The 11,731-nt window shown below is 47.0% G+C and overlaps 1 protein-coding gene across 1 annotated transcript; it reads left to right on the forward strand.

Annotated features, from left to right (window-relative positions):
- Window positions 1-7,348: 7,348 nt before the first annotated feature.
- Window positions 7,349-11,209, forward strand: LOC118093977 (cytoskeleton-associated protein 5-like). The gene has a single exon (XM_035133858.2). The coding sequence runs from the start codon at window positions 7,349-7,351 to the stop codon at window positions 11,207-11,209; it is 3,861 nt and encodes a 1,286-aa protein (XP_034989749.2).
- Window positions 11,210-11,731: the final 522 nt, after the last annotated feature.

The raw sequence follows: 11,731 nt of genomic DNA on the forward strand, positions 1-11,731 counted from the left end.
GGCTTATAAGGTCTTAAGAACATAAAAAGAGCCTGCTGGATCAGGCCAATGGTCTCTCTAGTATCTGTGGGAATGTTCAGGGAGGCAGGAGAGGATATATTGTTTATTAATATCCTTCCTAACTTGCGCTAGCAAGTTCCTTAACGTAGCAGAGTTTCACATTCCCCTTTTAAACGCACAGCAGATAGTTGGTTGCAGGCTTGTGTAAGCCTCTCACTATTATATACAATTCAGTATTGAATTGTATATTCCTGGTAAGCTATCTTTTATCCCTCTTAAAAGAATAAACACACAACAATATTGTGTATAGTATATAAAAGACGTTTACTCACACATTCAGTTCACAGTTGGTTCTCTGTAGGCAGACTTAGTTACAAAGTATATACATCTGGATCTATACCATATGGGGATAATTCCAGTGTCCTCTGTTGGTTGGAAGGCAATTATGTAAATAAGCAACTCGGTTGTAACAAAGGTCCAAGATTGCATCCTACACTTACAAAGTAACTTTTATTGGAAAAAGTCAGTAGCAAAAGAGCATATACAATAAAAACTGCATGCCAAACATTAATGTTGTTCTAGCCAAAGGAAACAAAACCAAGACATGGTCATAGAAGTCTTCATTGCAAAAAACACAAAAACCTGAAATACTGAAATCTATATACAGTATATAGAAATGTAGGCATTGCATGCGCAAAGGTCACAGCCTTTCTCTGTAACCGCTGAACCAAATTGCATCAAATTAGGACAAAGCATACCTTGCCCATCAGCGAGGGATCTGGCATAATTTTTTTCCCAAAAAAGCACAGCTTTCATACCTTAAATAGTAATTGAATGCAACAAAAGTGGCACACAAATTAGACACCACCAGCAAAAGCTCTGAAGACTCCAGCAGCATCCAATAGAAAGGCAGATTGCTCGCTGTCATCAGCAAAAGCTCTGAAGGGCAAATAATGACATCATCAACCAAGCAACTGAAACCACCAAGGCAGCCATCACCAGACCCCTAGGCCCTGCCAGGCTGCTAGACCCCCACTAGGCCCGGGAAGGGGGGAGAGGGCGAGCGCCCGGATCGCAGTCCGCAGCACAGCCTTTGTTTTATGTAGGCCCCTGCCAGGCTCCTACTAGGCCCCGGGGGGGGGATAACCCACAGCAATCCACTTGGGGGCATGGCAAGGTGTTTTTACTTTAAAATTTAGTGGTCGTTGTGTCACATGTGAGGCTCTGGTGGCCATTTTAAGTAAGGGAAGTCGTGCCCCTTTTAACCTAGGCTTTATACTATGACTGATTGCAAGCCTCTACGTCTTTTTTTTTAAAAAAAACATGCACTTTCTTTCCCCAGTTTAAGTCCTCGGATATTTGCAGTGGCCAATCCACCCCCCCCTTGATTTACAATCTCCTACCTTCCCCTTGCCACTTCCTGGGTTTTTTATGGAACCGAACAGCTCGGGCACTTCGGAACTCGCCTTCTGTTGCTACGGGGCTATGGGTCTTCGCTATTTGATCCCTCCCCCCACGTCGGGATTATTAAAGTAGTTCTCTGGGTTCTCTGGGTCACCTACTCCAAAATTAGAAAATCCAAATAACAAAACACACACACACACAAAACCCCAAAACAACACAACAATGCCCAAATCATACAATACCCACAAAAATAAATGACAACCCCCAAAATAAAATTAAACAATAACTTCTGCTTCTCATGTTCTTATTTCAATTTTTTAAAATCTAAATATATAAAAATGTTCACGATGGAGATACAGGGGGGAGGGGGCAGCACTCCCCGGGGAAAACAGAGGGAAGAGTATCCTACTGAAACACAGGGCATAGCTGCCAAGTTTTCCCTTTTCTCGTGAGGAAGCCTATTCAGCATAATGGAATTTCCCTTAAAAAAAGGGAGAACTTGGCAGCTATGACACAGGGATGAGCCAGGGGGTTGGAGGGAGGAGGGGCGGGATATGTAATGGATCGGGACAGGGTGGGGGGAATCACAGGGATGACCCACAGCAACGCATGGTCAGGCCAGCTAGTGCATAATAAATTTATCAGAACAAAGAAATTCTTATACAAAATATATTTCCTATTTAGTTTCCCTTTATAAAAAGGCACTTTGTTCATAGCTAAAATTGATTAATGGTCTTGTTAAGCCTCTCTTTATAACCAATTTATTTCAAGTTTTTCATAAAAACCCTTTGATATAAACATTATTAGTGCATGTTTTTGTATTAATCAGTTAACTATTGCCTTTTCTATTTTAAAATGAGGTTCTTTAGTGCTGGAAAATAACACTGAGTTTTTACACAGGGTACTTAAGTATCAGACATATGACATCATGGTGCCATAGCACAGTTAAAAAAAAATCAACTCATTTTCCTTGCCACATGCACGTCCACATTCCAGGAGTGGCATCTCCTCTTCCTCCTGCTCAGCCTCCGCCTCCGAGCCCCACTCCCCCAGAAAAGGGTGCCTCACCAGCTGGCTGCGGAAAGCAGAGCTGAAATGCTTCAATCTCGGAGGCACTGCCACTGCCTTTTGGGTTGACTTTCTGGGTGCCCAATTTCTGGGTGCCCAAGCACCCATGCCCCCCTGGAGTTGGCTCCCATGGTGTCAGGGCTGACGGGGCTTCCTCTCTTCACAGCAATCACGAGGAGAGTCTCCTGACGGTTTTTATAGACTTTATTTACAGTATTACAGGTCATTAGCACTTGATAATCATTCATCAGAGTCACTCAGTTCAGATCTCTGCTGAGGCCTGCGCATGCCCTTCCAGCAACCCATAAAATGATAAAGTTTTGCGCCTCTCTTTTCTGCACGGTTTGGGAGAGCTGGGGTAAACCTCCCCCATCCCCAATTCTGAGCTTGAGCTTAACCCTTGCTGCTCCTGTGAACTTCCTGGCTCTCTAGCCCAGGCATCCTCAAACTGCGGCCCTCCAGATGTTTTGGCCTACAGCTCCCATGATCCCTAGCTAACAGGACCAGTGGCCGGGGAAGATGGGAATTGTAGTCCAAAACATCTGGAGGGCTGAAGTTTGGGGATGTCTGCTTTAGCCTCTAGACTTACTCCGACAGCTCTCCCCTCATCATCTCCCTCCCCCTCGGGCATAACGTTCTCTTCTCTCCCCCCCCCCCGGGCAGGTTGCCCTCCACTGGCTTATCCCTGACACATGGGAAGGAGGCAGGGTTCGTAAATCTACCTAAGAATAAAATGAAATTAAGGGTTTTTCCCTGGGATTGTGTGTTGTGTCCCGTTGGTGAAGTGGGGATGGCTCTTGCCCTTTTTCTGATAGGAATTGCTCTGCATGGAATAGGGGGAGAAAATGTGGGGGATCGAGGAGAGTCAGTTGGGCACGGAGTGAGAAATGTCCCTATTTTCAGCCGAGGAATGTTGGAGGGTCTGGAACCTGTGGGCATGCAATGAATGTTGGAAGATTCAGGACAGACAAAAGAAAGACCCTTTTCATGCAATGCATAGTGTGTGTGTGTGTGTGTGTTCTTTACTGAAGAATAAAAAGTACAAAAGAAATAGTACCCATGCAGATCAAAACAAAACAAAACAAATCAATCAATCAATCAATCAATCAATATTGTATACATTACACAAAGGGGGGTTGTTATTGTAGATAACCATTGCATTGTTAAACTATGGAACTCACTCCCACAAGAACTCACTATGGAACTCACTCCCCTGCTTGGCAGGGGGTTGGACTGGATGGCCCTTGTGGTCTCTTCCAACTCTATGATTCTATGAAGAAGCAGTGAAGTTCACCAACCTGGATGGTGTTAAGAGAGGATTAGACAAACTCATGGAGGAGGAGAGGGCAAATCGATGGCTACTAGCCATTATGGCCATGTTCTCACTTTCCTTTCCTAGGAACCAGACCTTTGAACACCACTTTCTGGGAATTGCAGGTGGCCAGGGTGCTGTTGTGTTCATGTTGTGCTTGCAGGCTTCCCAGAAAAGGCATTGGATTTGGCCGCTGGGACAACAGGATCGTGGATTAGATGGGCCATTGGCCTGATCCAGCTGGGCTCTTTTCATGTTCTGATAGATTGTGAGGGAAAGGGCTGTGTGCGCACTTTTGTTTCCTCCCAAGAAAGCAGCAGCTTCTCGCTTGCCCCACCTCCCACTTTCTGATTCCCTGAGAGCTTTTCACTCTCCGCAAAATAAATGGCAACAAATTCTCTACATGTGCTGGAGGCTAAACAAATAAACAGGCAAGCAAACAAGAGCACACACTTATGATTCATTCTTTATTCTGCAATCAGAGCTCGAGCACATTTCCCAGAAGAAACAATTTGTAGAAAAGCACCGGTTTCCTTTGCACAAATGGTTAGGCTTCATATTAGGGTTCAGGGAGGAGGAGATGCTTGAGATGCAAACATTTATTTTTTATTGCAAGACTTTTGGCTGCAGAGGTCAAAATAAATGGTGCTGTGCCAGCTGCCTGTTATGTGCTACAAATGTTTGCCAAGCTACTTATCCGGCCTAACAGACCTGCCTGGATCTAGTTGCCTGTTGACACCAAACCCAGTTAGTAGATTTGTTTCTTGGAGGGGAAAAGAATGATCTGAAGAGAGCAGTATAGAAATGATGATTTTTGAGAGCTAGGGCCCCTTCCTGGAGCAAAAAACTAAGCGGATAGAGGAACCTGATAGAGATAAATAAGAAATTGAGCAGGAAATATATATATATGTATAGATATATATAATGATAAGAGGGTGGAAAATTAAGCTTAGCAGGTACTCATGCCAAGATTGAGAAGAAAGTGGAAACTCCTTGAAAATTAGAAGAAATTTTAATAGATTATATGGACAATAAATACCAATGATGGGAGACTCTAACGGGGTCCCTTCTATTGAAATGGTTAGTTTAGTTTTGTTGTTTGTTGTTTGTTTTTGTTTTAGGTTTGGAAATTGTAGCAAATTTTATTAGTGGATGAATGGTGATAGTAAAAATTGGATACAAGGAAAAAACAAAATCAACGGCAAAAACTTGACAGTAGGGCGAAGAAACACTATGAAAAGAAATATGTAAAAATATATCAGTAAGCTGTGTTGAACGTATTAATACTAGCAAATTGAATCCAATCTCATAACTAGATGTTATAAAATACTTTATTACAATAAGATAACAGGGTATGAATATTAAAACATAACATAGGACACAATTCATTAATTTGGTATAGTAAATACATGATTGATTAAAAGTCAGTTATATACTGTATGTATATTCAATGTTATTTTTATAATTTGTGAAATTGAGAAGAAAATTAAAACGAACTGTGAAAATATCTGCGAAAAAGGGAAAGATGACAGAATGAAGACAGAAGAAAGAAGAATGGAAGTCCAACATATAAAGTTGAATAGAAATTGGACTTAATAATATTTTTGGTTTTTGTTTCTAGCTTTATGTTTCTCCCTCCCTGTCTTTTCTTTTCTCCTTTTCTTTTCTTTCTATTTGATTGGAAATTTAAGAATTTAAAGCCATGATAGATATAATGAATATAATGTAATGAACATAGAAATGGAAAATTTAATAAAAATTATTGCAAAAAAACAAAACAAAAAAGCGGATATCTCTCACAAAAATTGCAGAGTTAGCAAAGAAATTTGCATAATATGCAGATTAGATCGCCCAGGTTAGTGAAGTGGGACATGACAATCCCCTTGAGACAGAGTTCCTTTCCACCATCCATGCATTCATTCATTCTACATGCATTTGTTGTATGGATGGAATGAAAAGTGAGCAAAACAAACACAAGGATTAAATACCTAACTTTCCTTAGGAAGCTTTTAGAGGCAAGAAGGCTTCCTTCAAAAAAATGGAACAGTGAGGAATGCTAAAAAAGAATTTGAGGAACACAGTGCTAAAAACAGCAAGTTCTTTAAATATATCGGTAGCAGGAGACCATCTAGGGAGGTGGTTGGACTAATGGATGACACTCTAACTACTATAGGATGAAAAATAAAAAAATTCCTTCAGTAGCACCTTAAAGACCAACTAAGTTTTTATTTTGGTATGAGCTTTCGTGTGCATGCACACTTCTGTGCATGCACACGAAAGCTCATACCAAAATAAAAACTTAGTTGGTCTTTAAGGTGCTACTGAAGGAATTTTTTTATTTTACTTCGATCCAGACCAACACGGCTACCTACCTGTAACCAGTACTATAGGATGCTATAGCTACTCACCACTGATTAACAAAGTGAAATAGAAGGGAGATGGTGAACAGAATCATAGAATTACACACCTGGAAGGAGTCCTACAGTTCAACTACAATTCTACGCTTCTGTGATTCTTTGTGTCCTGTTTAACTTGGTCCACAGCTGAAGTATCCCTAGCAGATCCACCTTCTGCTTAAAAACCTCCAAGGAAGGAGAGTCCACCACCTCCCAAGGGAAACAGTTTCACTGTCAAATGGCTCTTACCACCAGAAAGTTTTTCCTAATGGTTAGTCAGAATCTCCTTGCCTGTCATTTTAATCCACTGGGTCGGTTCTATCTCCCAGAGCTGCAGAAAACAAGCTTGCTACCTCTTCCTTGTGATAGCCCTGCAGATATTTGAAGACAGTTCTCATGTCTCCTCTGAGTCTCCGCTTCTCCGGGCTAAACACCCCAACTCTCCCCAACCGTTCCTCATAAGGCTTCATTTCCAGATTGTTGGCCATTTTGGTTGCCCTCCTCCTCTGCACACTTTCCAGCTTGTCAACATCCTTCTTAAATTGTGGCACCCAGAACTGGACACAGGACTCCAGGTGTGGTCTGGCCACGGTAGACTAGATCTGGACACAAGACCTCAACAAGCTTGGAGTGGAATTAGCTTTTGATGATGATGATGATTTAAAATTATCTCCCAACCTTTATCCTGAGGGCCCACGGTGGGCTTCAATAATTAACACACCATGTTAAACAACATAGTTGTTTTTAACTTACGAGCCCCACATCCCACTCTGGAGGTTTTCATGGCAGTTGCAAGACTCTTTCCCCTCCTGACTTTTCTTTCCTATGCTGCTGCTGTTGCTGCTGCTGCTGCAAGCTCCTGGCTAGGGTCCTGATGACGTCACAATGAGCCCAGCCTGCCTCCGGGCAGAAGCCACCGCTCACCAGTGGGAGCAGCAACCCCTCAGGAAGGGCCCCTTCCCCAAGGTGTGGGAACCATCACCTCCTTTCTGGAGGGGCCCAGGGAGGAGGCTGGGGGGCAGGCAGGAATACCTGAGGGTCCTTCCACCACCTCTCTTACTCCCCGGAATGTCCTCTGCCCTCCCTGGTCTGAGGGCCACCCAAGGGAGGACGAAGCCACCATGCCCCGGATGGCTAGCCAAAGTTCTAGAACTCAAGGTGAGCCAAGATGCTAGATCCAAGGACTGCGCCAGAGGCGGAACTCTCAGAGGAATCATGTGAGCTGGAAGCTGCCGCTGTCCTCCCAGCATCCTGCCTCCGGGACATGGACAGCAGTAACTGGAAGGAGCGGATTTCCTGCCTGGAGGTGTTTGAGAAGGCCGTGGAGAAGATGGAAAAGAGCCAGATGCCTTGCCAGGCGCTTGTGAGGCTGCTGGACAGGGAGCCCGGGTGGAACGAGACCAAGTTGCAGGTGATGCAGAAAAAGCTGCGCATCGTCACCCTCATCGCCCAGAGGGGGAACTTCACCAAGACCACGGCCCGGTTTGTTCTGGGGAAGCTGGTGGACAAGGTTGGGGATGTTATCTGCAGCGGTGACTCCAAGGAAGCTCTAACGGCCGTAGCAGAAGCCTGTGGGTTGCCCTGGACAGCGAGGAAGGTGGTGGAAGCGGCCTTCTTGCAAGACAGCCCCAGGACCCACTCGGAAACACTCAGCTGGCTGACTGGTGCCATCGAGGACTTTGGCTTCGACAGCCTGGAGGCCCAAGACTTTGTTGGCTACATCAAAGCTGCCTTGACTGCTGCTCACCCAGACGAGAGAGCTTCTGCCTTCAGCCTCCTAAGAGTGATGTATCTGTATGTCGGAGCCCCGTTGAGGGTCTTCTTTGAGGATGAGAAGCCGGCTGTGCTCTCCCAGATTGACATGGAGTTTGAGAAGGTGAGTGGTCAGCACCCGCCCTCTCCAACGCGAGGCCGCTGCAAATTCTGCAGGGACAGCGGGAGCGAGCAGAGAGGGGGCGATGCCCAGCCCTGCAAGAGAAGTGATGCTGTTGACATTAGCCAGAAGATCTCCAAGGAGCTGATGTCAAAGATGCAGGACACGAGCTGGAAGGTCCGGAAGGAAGGGCTGGAGGAGGTTTCCAGGATCCTCAGCAATGTTGGTTCCATCCAGCCCAGCCTGGGGGACCTCCCCATCGCCTTGAAGGCTTGCCTGCATGACTCTAACAAAGCCCTTGTGAAGCAGACGCTCTCTGTCCTCCAGCAGCTGGCCAAGGTAATGGGCCCAGGCATTAGGCAGCACGTCAAGACTCTGGGGATGTCCATCATCGCCATCTTGAGGGACAGCAAAAGTGGTGTGCGGGCTGCAGCTCTCATGACTGTGGAAGCCTGGGCTGAGCAGACTGGCATGAAAGAATGGCTGGAAGTGGAGGATCTTTCTGCAGATCCAAAGAAGGAGAGTTTCTTCCAAAGGCAGGGACTCCTGGGTTGGCTGGTGGAGAAGCTGCCGTCCTCCAGCTCCGCCACCAACGACCTGCTCCGTTGCGTGCCCCACCTCTATGCTGCCCTGGAGGACAACGACGAGGACATGCACAAAGCAGCATACGAGGCTGTGCCGTTCTTCGCCCTCCAGCTTGGCTTTGAGAGGATGTCCGAAGCTGCCAACAAGCTGAAGCCGGCTTCCAAAGACCAGGTGCTCTCTCTGCTGGAGCAAACCCAAGCTGGTCATCCAGCAAAGCCCACCCGGGCTTTCCCCAAATCCCTTTCGAAGCTCCCACGGGGCAAGTCTTGGCCCAAATCCATCTTGGCTTCTCCCCAGCAGTGCAAGCCAGTCTCCTTCTCAACAGAGAACTTAGGAGCCAGCGATGGGGGCATGGATGTCAAGAAAGCCAAGTCGGAAGGCGCTGTCCCCAAACCAAAGAAGCTCCCAAATGTGAAGGCGCAGGCGAAGCTCAGCATGAAGGAAGACTTCAGTAAGCTGGGCCCCATCTTCATCATCGTCCCCAAAGGAAAAGAGCAGAGGGCAAAGGACGAGAAGGCTCTGAAGGTGCTGAGGTGGAATTTTAGCAGCCCCAGCAGCAAATATGTGGAGCAACTCAAGGCCCAGATGTGCAACTGCTTCTCCCCCTGGCTGCAGGAAGAGCTCTTTCACTCCAACTTCCAGCACCACATCAAGGCGCTGACCGTGATGACCAAGCACTTAGAGAGTGAGAAGGATGGGGTCATCAGCTGCCTGGACCTCATCCTGAAATGGCTCAGCCTGCGGCTGTTTGATACCAACACCTGGGTGCTGATGAAGACCTTGGAATACTTAAAGAAACTCTTCAGTCTCCTGATTGAGGAGAGGTACCAGCTGATGGAGAACGAGGCTGCCTGCTTCCTGCCCTACCTCCTTCTGAAGTTGGGAGGGACCAAGGAGTCCATCCTGAAAGAGGTGCGGGCGATTGTGAAGCAGACCACCCTGATCTACCCGGCCTCCAAGACTTTCTGCTTCCTCCTGGAGGGAGCCCAGGCTAAGAATGCCAACCAGAGGGTGGGGTGCTTGAAAGAGCTTGGTTGGCTGCTCAAGACGTATGGTCCAGAAGTGTGTCAGCCAAACCCAAGCAAGACCCTGAAGACCCTGATCACCTTGACAGGAGACTCAAACAATGCTGTCCATTGCGCGGCCTTGAAAGTCATCGCCATTGCCCGGGACGTCTATGGAGTCGAGGCCTTCAAGGCCATTGGGAACATCTCTGACAAGCACATGAACTTGCTGGAAGGGAGCATGAAAGATGCAGCTGCCAAGCAAGTCAAGGAAGAAACAGTGGACACCCAGGTCTTCAACCTGAGTCTTAGGCTGGGGTCTTTAGAAGGGTACAAACAAAGCCACGGAGCTGGTGGCAGCCACACAGGGGGAGAACATCTGGCTTCCCATCCGGACCAAGCTGGGGGGCAGAATGTCAGTGATTGCATTGCCTCCTGCAGAAGTCCAAAAGCAGTTGATGTTGTCCCCTACCGGACTGAGAAGCCCAACATCAACATGATCATCTGCCGCGTCGCCAGCGGCAGCACCAGCACCAGTATTGAGGCGCTTTTGCAGATCCAGGAGATTTTAAAGCAGAAGGACCAAGTAGAAACCCTCTCTGGCCATATCAACCCATTCCTGATTGCAACGCTCCGGCAGCTGAAGTTCATTCACCAGCTCCACGTGATGGCAGAGGAGGAGATGAGGACTCAGAAAGTCATGGAGCTTTACAGCTGCATAATCTCCAACATGGTCTCCCTTTTCCAGGTGGAGAGCCTCGCCCAGGAAGCCTCTGCTGGGGTGCTGAAGGACCTCCTGAGCAGCCTTATTGCCTTGCTGCTGGATTCTCCCATTGACGAGGTCCAGGAAGAGCAGGGCACCGCCCAGTCTATCAGCCACTTGATAAGCAAGGTGCTGGAGAAATCAGACCACAACAGACTTCTCAGCTCCCTGCTGCTGCTGCTCCATGAAGGCTTGAGCGCCCCCACTGACCTGGTGGCCTTTTCTGAGATGGTTGCCAAGTGCTTGTGGAAAGCCATCAAGTTCCTGCCACAAACCATCAGCAGCATCAATCTTGACCAGCTTCTGCTGGACATCCACGTCTTCATGAAGGCAATGCCCAAGGAGAAGTTGAAGCAGTACTCAAGCAACTACCCATCCCGAGCCCTGAAGTCTCTTCTGAACACTCTTTGCAAGCTGAAGGGGGCAGAGATCATGGGTCACCTGACGCTGATCAAGAACAGAGATGAGTCTGAGTTGGAGGATCACCTGTGGAAGGTCGTGGAGCACTTGTCAGAGCAGGCTGCTGCCCATCAGGACAAGGGCTCTCCTCACCCGGATGAGCACAAAGCAAATGAGACTCTGGCAGCCATTTTCAAGAAGATCAACTGCAAGGAGACAGCCAGGGCAGGCCTTGAGGAACTGTATGAATACAAGGGGGGGAACCCACAGGCAGACTTGGAGCCTTTCTTGAGAAACAGCTCGCTCCTTTTCCGGAGCTATGTCAAGCACGGTTTGGCAGTTATAGGGACAGAGAGACAAACCAAACAGAAGTGCTCTTCTCCTGCAGAAAGTGGGTTAGAGTGATGCTAACGTTACAGACCCCCATTGCCTAAGAAAAGAGAAAGAAACCTCAAGTAAAGAGCAGAGGGTCAATGAATTGGCGAGGCATGCTTTCCACTGGCCCTCCCTCTCCAGCCAGCAGATCATTCCCAAGGTGAAAAACTAAACAATAAAATCAACCACCTACCTAAGACATCAGAGGTGCCATCATTGAAATCTTGCTTGGGTCATTGGGGCTGGGTTGATGGGCTCTCTCTCTCCTAACACTAGAATTCCTGAACATCCAAGGAAGTTGAATACAGGAAGATTCAGGACAGGGAATGTTCAGGGTGACAGGAGAGGATGTATTGTTTATTAATATCCTTCCTAACTTGCGCTAGCAATTTCCTTTACTTAACAGAGTTTACATTCCCCTTTACACAGCAGAAAACTAGTTGCAAAGTCCTGTGAGTTTCTTAAGACAATACGCATTTCAGTCTGGCTTCTCAATCTGGAGAAGCCAGATTGAAATGTGTTTCAATATTTTCCTGGTAAGACCCCTTGAAT

Source organism: Zootoca vivipara, chromosome 5, assembly GCF_963506605.1.
Source record: "Zootoca vivipara chromosome 5, rZooViv1.1, whole genome shotgun sequence".
In the NCBI taxonomy this organism is placed as follows: domain Eukaryota; kingdom Metazoa; phylum Chordata; class Lepidosauria; order Squamata; family Lacertidae; genus Zootoca; species Zootoca vivipara.

What these genes read in the sequence shown, in the direction of transcription:
- LOC118093977 (XM_035133858.2), top strand. Translation starts at nt 7,349, where the DNA reads ATGCTAGATCCAAGGACTGCGCCAGAGGCGGAACTCTCAGAGGAATCA.